General features: G+C 33.3%; 1 protein-coding gene across 3 annotated transcripts in view; it reads left to right on the top strand.

Moving 5' to 3' along the window:
* Positions 1–12792, top strand: part of LOC105342568 (uncharacterized) — a 38093-nt gene extending 25301 nt beyond the window's left edge. For 2 of the 3 annotated variants that reach the window (XM_066067270.1, XM_034465988.2), the window contains 13 exons: positions 5355–5471; positions 5835–5929; positions 6172–6301; positions 7184–7359; positions 7764–7845; positions 8063–8191; positions 8410–8520; positions 9690–9923; positions 10344–10445; positions 10584–10706; positions 10847–10963; positions 11165–11404; positions 12439–12792. In XM_066067270.1, the coding sequence (XP_065923342.1) occupies positions 5355–5471; positions 5835–5929; positions 6172–6301; positions 7184–7359; positions 7764–7845; positions 8063–8191; positions 8410–8520; positions 9690–9923; positions 10344–10445; positions 10584–10706; positions 10847–10963; positions 11165–11404; positions 12439–12686 (1904 nt within the window). In that variant the 3' untranslated portion in view covers positions 12687–12792. The remainder of the gene's footprint in view (positions 1–5354; positions 5472–5834; positions 5930–6171; positions 6302–7183; positions 7360–7763; positions 7846–8062; positions 8192–8409; positions 8521–9689; positions 9924–10343; positions 10446–10583; positions 10707–10846; positions 10964–11164; positions 11405–12438) is intronic. The other variant, XM_066067275.1, reaches the window with a different exon arrangement.
* Positions 12793–16244: the final 3452 nt, after the last annotated feature.

Genomic DNA, 16244 nt, shown 5'->3' with positions numbered 1-16244 from the left:
CAAAAATTGCTCATCCGATAACAAATTATTGAATGTGTATAATCGATAAAATATCACTTTGTTTAACAAATGTTTGGAGTAGAATACCAAGATTGTTCAAAGGCTAACATTTTATGTGATAAATATCGCTATTTTGGTATGGACGCCCTTAACACAGCTGAGGAAAGTCTGGTTGTTCAAGTCGTCATAGAGTCAATTGTTTTGACAATCGACAAGAAACAGACAAACCGAAATGCTTAATGAAAATTAACGTTAGTATTTCTTGAATATTAGACAGTTGTACAACAGTTAAACTTTCAATCAACTTTATTTGTTTGAACCCTTCCGGTGAGGACCGGAAGTGAAGGTTGAGAAAAGGAGACCAGTCAAAGGAATATCTTATCAAATGTTTCTTATCCATGTTAGTTTTGTTACTTGATCACGTGCACATTCGGAGATCTCGATCATTTGTTTCAAAAGAGCTACCTGATATAATTGAGATCTCACTGGAAGCAGAACTTTTTTTTGGTTAATTCAGCATTGCAAAAATGACATACGTAAAGATTAATACTAATACATTCATTCTAATATGTAAATAAATTAAAAACGAAAAAAAACACCATATTTTTAATTACTTCCAGTGACGACCGGAAGCTACGACAAACGAAACAAAATTGTTTAATTACATTTACAGACATTGATCTATCATCCTACAAAGTTTGGTTGTTCAAGTCTTAATCGTTTCTGAGTTCACGAGGAAACAAATTTTTTTTGTTGCGGACAGGAAACGGACGACCGGAAACGATTTTTGTTTTAAAATGACAAAAAAGGCTGGGAGATATATGCAAAATCTTATTTCCCTGAAAATTTCAGGTAATTCTATGCTGTCATCTCGGAGATATTATGCAAACAAAAAGGGAGGGGGGGGGCGGAGAAAAAAAAAATGTGTACCAAAATTACTTGCCTCGTTGAGCTCAAAGAAATGGAGCAACTGGCAAAAAACTTAATAGGGCATAATTTTAATCTATACTTTATATATCCTAAAAATTTAAAGTCTGACTGAAAAACTGAAAGCCATATCTCAAAGCGTTTTTGAGATCACCTCTGCACAAAATAGGTCGTACAAAATGCAAAATCGGCCATAACAGGAAGTGACGACGTCAAAAATTTCAAAAACATATAAAATTCAAGTCACGTTCAATCATCTGTACAAAAATTGTTGAAATCGGTTGAATAGTTTTCGAGACATCGCGTGCACAAAATTTGGAAAATAATAATAACTAGACGCTTGTTGCAAGCAACAAGAGGTCTTCCGTTTGAATACACATTCAATAGGGTATCGGGACAGTTTCTTTCATTTATCAACACCTTCTCCAATTCAAGTAAGCCTCTTTAAGGATTTTAACAGACATATCTTTAGATTAGGAAAGGGCATTGTTACTATGATTTTTGATAAAATTCAAACAAAACTTATTAAAATTCATCATTTTAGAGAAAACATTTTGAATCGAAACACAATGAAGAAAGAAAAAAGAGTCGGCATTCGGGTCGCTTGGACAAAAGTCTTCCACTCCAACGTGGATCAATTTTAGAACAAAAATACATATTCTGCAATCATTAAAGCGTTTGTATCGTAACGTGGCAAAACAATATTTAAAACCAAGGAAAGTTGAAAAATAAATGGGTTTGCTTTCTTCTGGTGACGACCGGAAGTGACGGTGGACGATTAAATGTGCGAAGTGCACTGCAGCTGAAAAAATAACAATCATCACTAAAATTTTAAGAAACAGAGAGAGAGAAGCTAGGCTTAGCGAAGTAAGATTACTGAATTAAAAATCCAATAATATTCCCAAAAATTGACTGACATTGTCTGACATTTACTATACATTAACTGTACTTGATTGTACCTTTTACTGACTACCATTGTATCGCACTGTACAATCCTATTGAAGCACTGTACCTCACTGTACGGCAATGTACAGGGAACTGAACAGCACTGTACCCTATTGTACGCCCCTCTACCATTATTTTGAAAAATGAAATCTTTCTCAAAATCTTCTGTATGATTTTTTCATCGATATTCATTTTTATCATGATAAATATAGCTTTAACATTTTGTACAAAGAGGAGAATGAATTCATTCAATATTTTATATCATACACTTATTTTTAATCTTATTGAATGTTACGATCACAAGATAATGATATATTCTTTAACATGCATGTAGCACCATTTTTTAAAAAGTGTGTGTGTGTGTGTGGGGGGGGGGCAAAATCATTTAAAGATCATGACGAGCAAAAAATAATCCTAATCTGTGCGGGAGATTACGTAGTACGTAGTAAACCTGTAACTTCAATTAATTTTTGAAATTTGATTTCTGCAAGAAAAGAGGGCAACCCAGAGTAGGGACCTACCTTAACTGACAAGATCGGAAATAGATGGCTTACGTCAAGTTCACCTGTTACTGTAAAAACAATTGAAATGAGCGGGAACAAATTGACGCGGAGGTCTGAGAAAACATTGGCCACCAAAAAGTGGTCCGATATTTGATATACATTTAGATAGGGTAACTGCGTTTCTGCGGGATAGTTTTTTTTTTATATATATAGAATTAATATTATGCTCATATGTATAAAATAAAAGTAAATTTCCATGTAGAAATATGTTGTATGCCTTTAAGAAATATTACATATTTTTTGTTTTACTCGTAAATGTAAAGTGGGTCATAGACTGTCGTGTTAGGTGCGATTTTACGAGACTATAATCTTTTCGGAAAATTTTGGAGTTTTTCATTGTTTCGGGATTGGTTTACAATAAATTCTGAAGACCTGAAATACTGAAGACCTGAATTACATGAAATTTTATATAAATGATATATTTAAATTTCTTTGTTCTTCTTCAAATGAAATGACTATATGTGTGTTTCTAATATTTCTATATGAAATGTGGTAGAAAAATATCATAAAATGACGTCCATATCAATAATTTACGCAAAATGAAAGACCTGAAAATTTAAATTGACATGATTGATTTTTAATCCTTTTGAGAACCTCATGAAAATAAATAAGCATGATTATCTTCATAAACTGAAGTGAAAATAAGAATTAATATTCAATTTCGGAAAAAAAGGATCCGGCTTATTTTTCTACCTTTAAAATTTTGCAGTTTCTACCGGATGAGCATATAATCGCTACCGGATGAGCAATGCCATATAATCTCACACGATTCAATGCAATGCAACAAAAAATAAAAATGGTTTTAAATACATAATCCCCAAGAGATAAATGATGAGTTGAACTTTGTCATAGATTAAGGTACAAATCAATGTGTTCTCCATTACTTCATACTATGGCAATGGTCATCCAATAACCGTTAGAAATACTTACAGTAACGAATTCGATTCCTAATAATAATAGTGAAATATTACACTTTAAAACCTGTTCCTGAAAAAATATATCAACATTTACATTTAAGATTAATAGTACAACCAACTAATTATTTTCTTCTTTGTGGTGCGTTTTTATGTAAACAACTAATGATGATTCATACATCAATTATATTTTTGCAGTTAATTTGACGCTTTGGCAATATATTTTTTTCGTTCTATAAGAAACATATTTTCAATCCACCTCAGCATTTCTAACTTGCAATGTTAGTTAATAGAAAAACATTTTATTTCATCAATAATTTTGGAAGATCCCCATGTTGAAAAGGCCTTTATTCAATGGGGAGAATAATTAATTGAAAATCCAATTTAATAAATTAATATTATACCCGGATGAAAATGTTCGCTGTTTTTTGTTTTTTTTCATACGGATTAGCGCGTTCATTGTTTATCTAGCTATACACTGTAGCTATACACTTACCAAAAAATATCACTTATATCAAAACTGTGTTGGAACTGGCAGTTGTGATTCTGTACGGGTATTTATCGTGCTTTTACCTTTCTGAAAAAGAGAGAAAGAGAGAGAGAGAGAGGAGAGAGAGAGAGAGAGATTTCAAAGTGTTCAGGAAATCTGTATATAAGCAACATATGTCAATAAACGCATGTATACATTCAAGCACGTATCTATATATGTGAATAGATACAAATCAGTCCTCCTTTTAAAGCCATGTAGAATACTTAAAACGTGGGTGCATTTGCAATGGTAAATGTGTGTGCATACAGTCATTGAGATTGCAGCATTTCCTTGATGCCGGCAAAGAAACCCAGCCACCTCTACTGCGGTCGTACTGTAGGGGAACTTCAGCGGCACGTCTTTGATGCCGGCGATGCAATAAGCGTTTGAATTTAGCAAACTGCAGACAGAAACGAGCTATCTATTTGTACTTAAAGAAAGCTGCTACTATCTTCATTTATATTAAGAATAAAACCGAAAACATCAACATACATCATTTTAAAGATAAGATAGTTAAACTAAACACAATTAAGGAAGAAAAAATATTCGGCACTCGGGGACTGAACCTGGCTCGCCTGGGCACAAGTCCAACACTCTAACTACTGCACTACTCTGACTCTCGCATCAGGACTTTGGAGCCCAAAATCTCAAGTTTGCGTGGATCGATTTGAAGACAAATTTCATATTCTGAAGTTATTTGAGCGTCTATATCGAATAGTAACATAAAATAATTTCAAAAAAATAAATGAAAAATTAAGGTTTTCCATATCCTTCCAGTTGCGACCGGAAGTAACGGGACACGTTCTGATATGCGAGAGATACTGCGGCTTAGGACTCTCTACCACCATTGACAATTTGAAAGTTTTATCTAAGGTTTTTTGAGAAAAACCGTGAACAAGCAAAAACATAAAATCTTATATATCTCGGGACCCGAGGTGGCGACCAAAAAATTGATCGATAAATTACTTACTAATTTTGTGCTCAGTAAGATCTGAAAGTTTCAGCAAAATCGAATAAGTGTTTTAGAGAAAACGTCAAAGAAAGAAAAATAATAATAATAGGGGAGAAGAAACAAAGCAATAACAATAAGGTCTTTTGTCGGAAACAAAAGACCTTAATAATAATAATAAGAAGAAACAGAACGAAAACAATAAGGTCTTCCGTCTCCCACGGAAGACCTTAATAAGAAACAGTACGAAAACAATAAGGTCTTCCGTTTCCAACGGAAGACCTTATTAGTAATATTGAAAAAAAAAGAGAAAAAGAAACGTTGGAAACGAAACACCTTTATTACAACATTCAACAGAAGGTAGAATAAGGGGAATAACCTCATATATAATGTTTGACCATCATTTTGTGTATGTATTTTGTCAACATATTTGGCAAATCTAAATGAAACAAAGAAAACATTGTTTTGGTGTTTGTTCAGCAACATTTCCAATGTGTAGCTTGTGTAACATGCTTTCCTGTTCTCAGTGTGCAGAGACAATCAGTGCATGTTTGGAGTGTGTGTAGCTGACGAGCTGAAGGAGTGTAATTACAAATGTGTCTGTCAACCCGGATACCAGGGAGAAATGTGTGATAAAGTCGAAGGTCAGAATATGAAACAAATCATATCTCTCTCTCTCTCTCTCTCTCTCTCTCTCTCTCTCTCTCTCTCTCTCTCTCTCTCTCTCTCTCATTGAAGTGCATTTAGCTGATTTTTTCTTTGCAGTAAATAAAGTTATTTGCAGAAGTGCAAAGGCGCGCGAATACACAACGCATTGTAACTATCTTGTTAATTGTTAATTCCATTTTCAAAGTGATTCTATTAAGTCACCTCAAAATTACCATGCAGCGTCACGCATGGAATGATATCCTAATCAGAATATAGTAATGAATAAATTCGTTTCATTGCAACAATATCCAAGTTTTAAACAAAATGTTTATGACATTAAGTGAAATTTCGTTTTATAGATGATGCAAAACTAAACTGCAATTTTGAACGGTTTGAGAAATGCTTCTTCGATAACATTCAGGACGGAGATGATTTTGAATGGGGACCAGGATTTGTAAGTACATGTAGCTTATGATTAATTCATAATGAAGTTAGTAAAAGGATAACAAAATATCAAGGTTTTTCTTTTATTTCTGATTTTGTCAATACATTTTGCTAATAATTTATGGCCTTTTCAACAACCAAAAACCGTTTGCGTAGGTTCGTATATAAGTGCAATTTTTTATATATATGTATATATTTTTTTCTTTTTTTTTTTTTTTTTTTTTTTTTTTACACTTTATCGTTTATGATCAGAAACACTCCGTGTCGTTGGGAACGGGACCGGAAGGGGCACACAGGGGTACACAGTTCCTGTTCACTGAAATGTCCTTCCCCAGATTTCCAGGAGACAAGGCCATTTTGCGAACAATTGTCCCTTTACCAGGTTAGTGTTCAGTTTTGCCAAAATGTTTTTAGATCTCTTGATCATTATGATACCGGAATATGTATATCACTTTTTTTCATTTGGGAAAATAAGGGAAAATATTCTAAATCTGATTTGAAAAAAAAAAACTTAATAGAAGTAGACCTGGTCAATGAATTTTGTAATGTATTAAATCGCTTTTTACACGGCATGCATTATTTCATTTTGTTTTTATCTGAAGTGCTGTTTAGTTTGATGAAAATATGTTATATAAATGTTCAGTATGTGAAAATAAAATTTACTTCAATACTTACACTGTAATAATGAATATCTATGTTTTCCCAATATTAGTACCCAAATTTTAAAGCACGGTTTGTAAGCTCGAGGCTTGGTGCTAAAAAACATTACATTTAGAATATATTTGTTTGTTCTTTAGTAAAAAAAAAGAAATACTGTAGTTTTAAAATTTAAAGATTTTCCATACTTTTGTGTAGCAGAGTCGGATATATATAATTCCTACTTTACTGAAATCAGAGGTAAACAATGATCGTTTAAGCTCATATTTCAGACATTTTCAAGAAAGTTTTCAAGCAAACTTACTTTTCTTATTTAGAGACAGATAACCGTATTAAAAAAAGTCGATTGCTATAAACCCAAACTTTTTTTAACCGAAACATGCGACTAAATTTAAAAAAAAATTCGTTTTCTATAAACCTGAACTCTCAGAATAAGAGATAACTGGTCTCAGCCGAAAACTGGAACAGTACCAGTATATATAATATGAATGTGTACTTTCCAAAGGTTAGATATATCTGTTATTGAATATGTGGTTGGTAATTTATCATTATTGAAAACGTCTTTCCCTGTTTTACAAAAATAATCCATGTAACTATTTTTTTCCAGAGAAGGCCGGCTGCCTGTCCTTTGCATACAATATGTTTGGTCGTAACGTCAACAAGTTATCTCTGTTATTTGAGGATTCCGCCTCAAATAAAACTGAACTGTGGTCAAAAACAGGAAACCAAGGTTCTGATTGGTTGATAGCAGATATCAGTGTCCCTGCTACAAATGGGCTAAATGTAAGTATGATGCCCGTTGCTACTCTTTATCCATTGTTTTTTTTTCTTACTTGAACCTAGACAACATTGACCAATAGTAGAATAAAATTTCATTTGTAATTTATTGGCATTTCCGTAGGAAACACAGTTGAACAGGTTATTTTATTTGACCTTTTTCCTTGATAGTTCTCTCTATAAACGGTTCATTATAATAATACAATGTTTGTTTGTTTCCGTTTCCATCAAAGTATAGATATGTTTCCGGGTTTTTTTTCTTTTGCACTCTAATGTAAGATATGTATTTGAAAGACGAACAAATTGTAAACAAATGTAAACGATAAGGAAAAGAGAAAGGGAAGCAAACTCATTTTTAAATCATTGGTATTGTATAAAAAGTGGTTTTTAAATTCCACTTCAATTTGAAGCTGTCATTTGAAGCAATCAGGGGCGACTCGTGGGATAGCGACATAGCTTTGGATGACATATGGTGGAAAGTTGGAAATTGCGGTATATTTCAATTTAATCTACCAATCTACGGAAAAGAAACAATTGATTTCATTTTTACAACTTAAAAATCAAGCCAAGCATTTGTAAATGTTCAGAAGAGATTTACAGGAAATGGAATTGTGTTGACTGAGGGCAAGATCAAATGTAGATAAATATAAGAGTGCGAAATGTTTATGCCTGAATTTGGTTTTAATTCCTCATGGTTTTTACTAAATAGATGCTATAGCCCCCGAGGACTGTATTGAGTTTGGAAAAGAAAAAGAATATAACGGAACACGAAGCTACACCAAGAAAGGGATCAAATGCCAGGCGTGGAACGTTAGTGAACCTCATCTAGTGACCTCAAGTAAGCGTGATCTTTTTTTTCTTTTTTTTTACATGGGATGCTTTCAGTTTTTCCCGGATGAGTTTAATTTTTTTTCATCAATAGACCATCATGATTATTCAAATGCTTGATGCATTTGTTTCATACCACGTTATTTGAATACAATGTTATACCTAATGCTTATCCTTTTAGTCTAGCTTCTATAGAATAGCCAAAAAAAAGAAAGCATTATTTTACAGAGTACGCCCACTTTGAGTCCAACTACTGTAGAATGGGGGATGCGGCGGATCCCTGGTGTTACACCACTGATGCCAACAAAACATGGGACTGGTGCGGCGTTCCTTACTGCTGTAAGTACAATTATTGACTATCGCTATATCAAAAAATGCATGGTGATGTGTTCGGTCTAATTTACAGCTATGAATTAATTGTTCTCATAAAATCTATCATTCTTCAAGGTCGATACTTATTAGATTTTTTTTTTGGGGGGGGGGGGGGGGGGGGGGTTGTGTACTGATATTTGTAAACAATCATATTGGAGATCAACATGATTTATGCCACTGTAAATTGAACAAAGTCTAAAACATTTTGAATTTTCATAAGACATAAACATTTCTATATATCATTATTTCGTCTTTCTTTTTCTTTCTTTCTCTCTCTCAATAATTAACACATCTCTCTCTCTCTCTCTCTCTCTCTCTCTCTCTCTCTCTCTCATCTGCTCAAAAGGAGAAAGGGTTATACCGTTCTACACTTGTGTGTGTGTCTGCCTGTCGAACTTTTCTCAGCAGTTAATCATTGCATATGCTTTAATATATTAATTTACTGTTAGTTTACGCATGCCAAATCGTCTGGTATATTTTAACCAATTAGATGTCAACTTCCTGTTCAATAAAAATTTTGTTTATTTTTAGCTTAACTTTTTAAACACATTTTCCTCAAAGATTTCTCAGCAACTATATGCATGTATATTGCAGATGCTTGAAATTTAACCATACTATTTGTTTAGGCCCTCCATATCAGTGGATATAATCACATGCCAACATCCTGTTAAATGTCGACTTTGCTTATTTTGCATAATCACATCAGAGCGGAGTTATTATACTTGTGAGCATTGGTTCACAGATAAGATGATGTTATTTTTTTTCTTTATGATATTTTTTACATTATGGTTATAAATGCAGGTGTATTAACATAACTGTTGAATTGTTTCCTAAAATGCGTATTTTACATAATATTATATAAGTTTCGTGTTTATAAAATAAAAACAAAAACAAAAAACTACTGTGGTTTCATTAATATTCAAGGGTATCAATTTTCGTGGATAAAGTGAAAATCACAATTTCAAGAATACGTTAATTCGTGGCCAACGACCCTATGTTAATAAAAATACAAAATGTTAATAGAAATTGCACTTCAATGAACATTTAATTTCGTGGATCAACTTAATAACGAAATTCACGAGAATTGGTATTCAACGAATATTGATGAAACCACAGTATGACGTTGTGTTGTGCAGACGCCTCGGAATGTTCCTACGCCTCTGACGGCAGTGATTATGTCGGGACAGTGAGTCACACAGTGAACGGCCTGCCCTGTCAGATGTGGGAGTCGAACACCCCGCATAAACACAGATACAACATGCTGACCCAGGACCAGAACTACTGCCGGAATCCCGACTCCAGCGTGGCTCCCTGGTGTATGACTATGGACCCCGCCGTACGCTTGGGATACTGCGACGTACCCAGATGTGGTACCAAAAATATATTTTTTGAAAAGAAGTGCAAATATTATCTAACGAGGCCGAGTATAGTTCGGATTAGTTTGACTTCGTGTATTTTTTTTTATTCCTTAGCATTTATAGTTGCAAAGTTATAACTTTCTTTTTTGTATTTTGTTTTTGTTTTTATTTATCAAAATTGCCATTATACATGTATGTAACTTGTTTTGAGCTGCAAAATTGATTTAATGACTCTCATAAAGGAAAGTGCTGAAGTTGCGCGTCATCGTTTACCGGTATTGCAAAATTATGCTTTAAACCGCAGAAATAACGATAATTTGTTCACGTACTTGAGGCGACGATGGTTGTAATTAAAGCATTATTATTTAGAAAAAAACGAAGTAAATGCAATGTTATGCGGAGATTATGGAAGACTTATGTTTCCTTTTACAGAGAGAGTCGAACAAGAGTGTATCCTGACAGCAACAGGGATAGATTATGCTGGAAAAACCAACGTCACAGCTTCGGGAAAAATTTGTTTGCCTTGGAAAAATAGTTAGTTACCGAAAAATAAAATCAATTAAATGTTCTTTAGCCTACACGGTAACTATTTAATAAATATTGTTGATATGAAAAATAAGGTTTGAAATTATCCTAACTTTTACATGTATTTATAGATTTGGGTTTTTTTAGTTTCAGAAAAGATGGCGCATGAAGGGAACTACTGCAGAAATCCCGATTCATCCGATAGCCCGTGGTGCTATGTACAAGGAAACACGAAACATGTAAAAGAAAAATGCACAATTCCGTCTTGTGGTAAATTATATTTTGTCATAAAGCTTCTCACGGACAAATTTTAAGCGTCACTGGAATTCCATTGGAAAATTAGGAACAAAAATTTGTAGAAATGTATGTTTAGGAACAAAACAATTTTTAATTTTGATTCTTTTGTTCAGCCGAATCTCCTTGTTTTCAAAACCCTTGCAAGAACCATGGCAAATGTACAGTAAACGACACTTCTTTTACCTGCACCTGTCTAAATGGATTTAAGGGCGATAATTGTGAAATACTTGGTACGTTATAAATCGGTAATGTATTAGGCATACTTTATATATTGTTTGAATGACTGTCAAAAATGATTAAAAACAAAACATTCTGAAGAGATTCTGATAACCTAAATCAAATTAACGGTGTACATGTACCACACTCGGTTTTCTGATTTATTAACTATATACAAGTAAATATTATAAAACTAAATTGCCGCTATTGTATAGAATCAATTGAAGAAGCAGACTGCAAAAGAACTACCACGGGCTGGGAATACAGTGGAAAGATTGGAATCACGAAGTCCGGAAGAAACTGTCAGGCTTGGGGCTCACAGACCCCGCACGCACACACGTACGGGACAAACCTACCGGGGAACTACTGCAGGGATCCAAGTGACTCCGGGTATCTCTGGTGCTATACAACGGATCCATACAAGGACTGGGAGGAATGCAATATTCCAAATTGTGGTATGTTTAAAATATTGGGAAATCAATTGTCTTTTGTGATTAATATATATATATATAGAGAGAGAGAGAGAGAGAGAGAGAGAGAGAGAGAGAGAGAGAGAGAGAGAGGGAGAGAGAGAGAGAGAGAGAGAGAGAGAGAGAGTAAAACCCTGTTAAAGCGGAGTCCCCCGGGACCAATGGATTTACATCGTTATATCCGTAAGTCGTTATATTAGTATAACGAATTCGTAATAATAACTATAAGGAATTCACTATACACATGTTTTCTTTCACCAGACTATAATTTTTCATAATTGAGGCTTTAAATCAAAATACATTACTTTGATACTTAATAATCGGATTCTGAATAGAAAAACTTATATAAAAATAAATTCACAATATTACGTTAAATGTTAGTGTATACTTTTTTCATTTAAAAAAAAGGAATTCGTTATAAAAGTGTTAAATTTCGTTATTATTCACCTATACCAGACTCAAAATCAGTTCGATATATCCGTAAATTCCTTATATCCGAATTTGCTATGACCGTAAACATTTGCAAAGATTTGATAAGAATTTTACCGGGGACTTAAAAAATATCTACGTTAATCCGAGAATTCGCTATATCTGTGTTCGAACTTAACGAGTTTTACTAAATATATATATATATATATATATATATATATATATATATATGTGTGTGTGTGTGTGTGTGTGTGTGTGTGTGTGTGTGGGTGTGTGTAATCTACTTTAGTAGATAAACAAAATGCTTCTTTGTATTTATTTAAAGTAAGATTTTTTTTCTTCTAAACATTCTAAATGATTAAAGAATGATTGTTTTTAATTGATCCAAATGTTGAATCAGCTAAACTCAAGATATTTTTGCTGCAAATTCTTTTATGAATTTTAAAAATTGTTCAGTATTTAGGTCTATACAATTATAAACAGAAGAAAAAAAATGTAAATAGTAGATTACAGATCTGCAAAGTCACATATGTATAAGATTACATGTGTAGTGTTAATATTACTCATAAAAACGAATCATACCTATTTAGCGACTCCACCATTGGAATGTATCCCTGACTCTGACCCACAAGGAAAGCTCTACTTTGGAACTTACAATGTGACGCAGTTTGGGTACCCGTGTCAGCGCTGGGACAGTCAGACCCCACACGAACACTCACAGAGTGCACTGAGTGACCAGGAAAATTACTGCAGAAACCCTGACAACAAAGCAATGCCCTGGTGCTACACAACGAATCCCAATCGCGCATGGTTGTTCTGTATCATCAAAGACTGCTAGGGAATCGTCCACTTTTGGAAACGGTATTTGTCTAATCTAGATGTAAAAAAACAATGCATAATTTATGTTTACTCTGGTAATCCTAAATAAATATTTGCAGCAAATATTCTCTTTTGCTTTTGTTTTTAATGTTATATGTAAACTATTATGTGTAAAGATATACGATTTTATTCAACAAAAAAGAAACAAGAAAACATGACAATATTTATTATTAAGAAAAAGTATCATAACTTGACTATTAATTTTGACCTAAAGAAATTTTATGACTAATTTTTTGGCAATTTTGCACAAATGAAATAATGCAGACTCAGTGACTTCGGTGTGGTGTTTGCTAATTGAAATGCTTAGACTTTACAAGTTGGTTGTTGATCATCATAAAATGATGATATTCTGACTATATTTAAGTAGCCCTTTTATTTCAATGAAGATTAGATAGTGATTTTTTTTTTGTAATTACAGTTTTTTAGATCTTCTTTATTTCATCTAAGAAGTAGCTGTTTAGTCAGATATAAACATCTATACATTGTCTTAAAACTTTAAGAACTTTGACTAAAAAAGAATGACATTGATTCGTGTGAAATGCTTTATTTTGTATTGCCTCGTTTGATGCATTCTTCCAAAGTCCACGGATTTGAACAAATAGACAGAGATTGACGGGGTTAAAAAATTAGTTTTTCTGCTCAATTAGCAGTTTCTGATTGGTGTGAATAAACAATAAAAAAAAAATAGACAGAGATTGACGGGGTTAAAAAATTAGTTTTTCTGCTCAATTAGCAGTTTCTGATTGGTGTGAATAAACAATAAAAAAAAAATTAAAGTACAATCACTAGATGGCGCAACTGCTGACCTGAATGTGTTTTGCCTGTCTGGTCAAGGGTTTATGTAGCGCACAGCGGATAAAAAAAACCTGTTACTTGGAAAGATTGCGTAAAGCAACATTGATGATTAGATCCAACTAAGCTTTTAAGGTAGAGTAATTGGCAGATCTAATCAGGTAGAACAAGCTTACCGAAATGCATGTCACGTTGTACGCGCCAACGACGAGATGCAATGTGAGAGGTGCATTTAGTTCACACTCGGTAAACAACAACAATTTATAATAAGAAAGACCATGTAGACTTTTACATCATTTTAAAAGGTTACATACTAGCGCATTGAAATACATTTTCAGCTTTTTAATATAGATTAAGTTGTATTTAAATGACTGCGCTTATTTTTTCTCTAATTTTATGGGTTTTGTTTTGAATTTCAGAATCATCCACCAATTTTCAATAAAATGCATTGTTTTCAATTTTGTAAATATCGATGTCAATAAAAAAAGAAAAACAAGAATCGCATGAAGCATCTAGAAATTTGATTTTTTATCTTCAAATACAAAATAAATGTTATAAAGCTGTCCCTAGAAAGCATAGATAAAAATTCACCTCAATCGAGCATCTACCTCTTGATTTCTCTGAACAAGTTGATCTTAATCGTAAACCATTTCTGTTGAAGATCCGCATAACCTCTAACGGGTCTCTCCAGAAAGAAATGTATCAACTTTTTGGGGGTTGAATATATTCCGTTTGTGTCATATCTGGTACAGTTAACATAAATCACAATATTATCTATTTGCACTTTTTTTATTCCCTGTTGGTCATCTAATAGATAATATCGAATATTCTGTTGTATATGGAAATATATATTTGTTTTTAATAAACTGTCTATTTGCAAATGGACGCCTCTTGAAGCCGTTTTAGATTAAAAAAAACTATATATGTAAAATCATCAAAATATCAATGTTTGATATTCAATACTGCCACAGCTGTTTGAAAACAATGACGTCACATATTTTTGCAACTTCGTGAAAATGGGTGTGAATAGTCTTGCTTTATTGATAAAAAAAAACAACAACATATGTTAGTACTTCATATATCAGACCTTAGACATACAATGTTCATGTTTTACCTACTAAATTTTTTTCTCTAGCCACTTACTTGAAATATAACCGAAAGTGATGTCGTTTTGGTATTTCAATATCTGCTGCTTCAGTTAGTTGTTAATGACTTGCAATATGGTGAAGTAAAAGATCATCCATATACCAAGACCCTCTTCGCTACATGCACCTTGGCCACATACATGTACCATTTTTGACACTGCTCAGTGTGTCCGATTAACAACTACATTCAAAACTCTAAAACCATGATTTTTTTTAAACATACTGTTATATCCCGAGTCTTAACCCCATTTCCGATCCGCCTCTGCTGCTGTGTGCTTTAGTTGGGTCCATAGGTTAATTCACTGCAATCTAATGAATTATATTATGTTTTAAAATTCGCAGTATTACAAGACTATTGTAAATCAAACAAAGTTCTTTAATATTCTACAGTAGCATATGTTAAAAAAACCCAGAATGAAATGTATCGGATCATATTACCTTTTAAAATGCAGCATATATTTAGAACACACATCTTCCAAAGTCCAGAGTTTATTATTTACTCCGACATAAACCTTTGACCGTACAGACTAAACAAATATGGGTTAACGAGTGCTCCCTGTTGTGAGAGAACTCTTGTTTGAACATTTGTGACTTCTTGATCTGACACATCAGAAAGGGCGTATTAAAATAAACACTACAGCAATATTGCTGCTGCCATGAACAAGTTGTTTAAATAGTGATCGGATGGTTTCACTCGGACAATAAAACGCTCTAATTGAATCATACGCACTATTTTAAGACACCAACCAGCGTGCGAGGTGTCTAACGTCGTCAGACTCCACCTATTTGGTCTAAGGCTTAGGTAATACAGATTGAATGAGCATAACTCTTGAATACATTGTCATTAGAATATCCAAATACCAATTTTAAAATGTCGTTATATGATTAACAAAGGTAACAATTTCAAACACACACTTTTAGTAAAATGATCGTTTTAAAATGATAAAGGTTGAATAATTACTTTGTTTGAAAAAATACAGCGGAGCTTTTTTACCCCGAGTGAAATGGAATGCAGAGGTTGCATTGCTAATGATGCCATGTCTTTGCTTCATACTCTGAAAATTAACATTGGTGAGTTTAACAACTTCGTATTTATTTATGTTTTGGTTATTGTGTTATTATGACTCTTACATTGGTCTTGTTGTTGTGTTGTGACCAATTATTGGACATTATCAATTATTTGTATAGTTTAACGAGAGCTTAATTTCAATCCAAAATGTCCAATGGACAAGTCTCAAATAAGTTCAACTTTTCCAAAAGTTATTATACACCCCGCAAACAAAGTTTGGTGAGTATAAAGAATCACCTTGTCCGTCCGTCCGTCTGTCTGTCCGTCTGTCTGTGCAATCGTGTCCGGTCGATATCCTTCTTATGGAGAAACATTGGAAGTTCGTACTTCACACAAAGATTGCTTATGACCTAAGGGTGTGTTATGACCTTGACATAAGGTCATTCGGTCAAGATCAAGGTCACTGGCAGAAAAAATGCAAAATTTGTGTCCGGTCTATATTTTTCTTATGGAGAAACATTGGATGTTCTTACTTCACACACAGATTGCTTATGACCTAAGGGTGTGTCAT

This window comes from Magallana gigas, chromosome 1, assembly GCF_963853765.1.
Source record: "Magallana gigas chromosome 1, xbMagGiga1.1, whole genome shotgun sequence".
Lineage (NCBI taxonomy): Eukaryota > Metazoa > Mollusca > Bivalvia > Ostreida > Ostreidae > Magallana > Magallana gigas.
The sequence above is the reverse complement of the archived record's forward strand: the minus strand, read 5'-3'. Positions and strand labels throughout refer to the sequence as shown.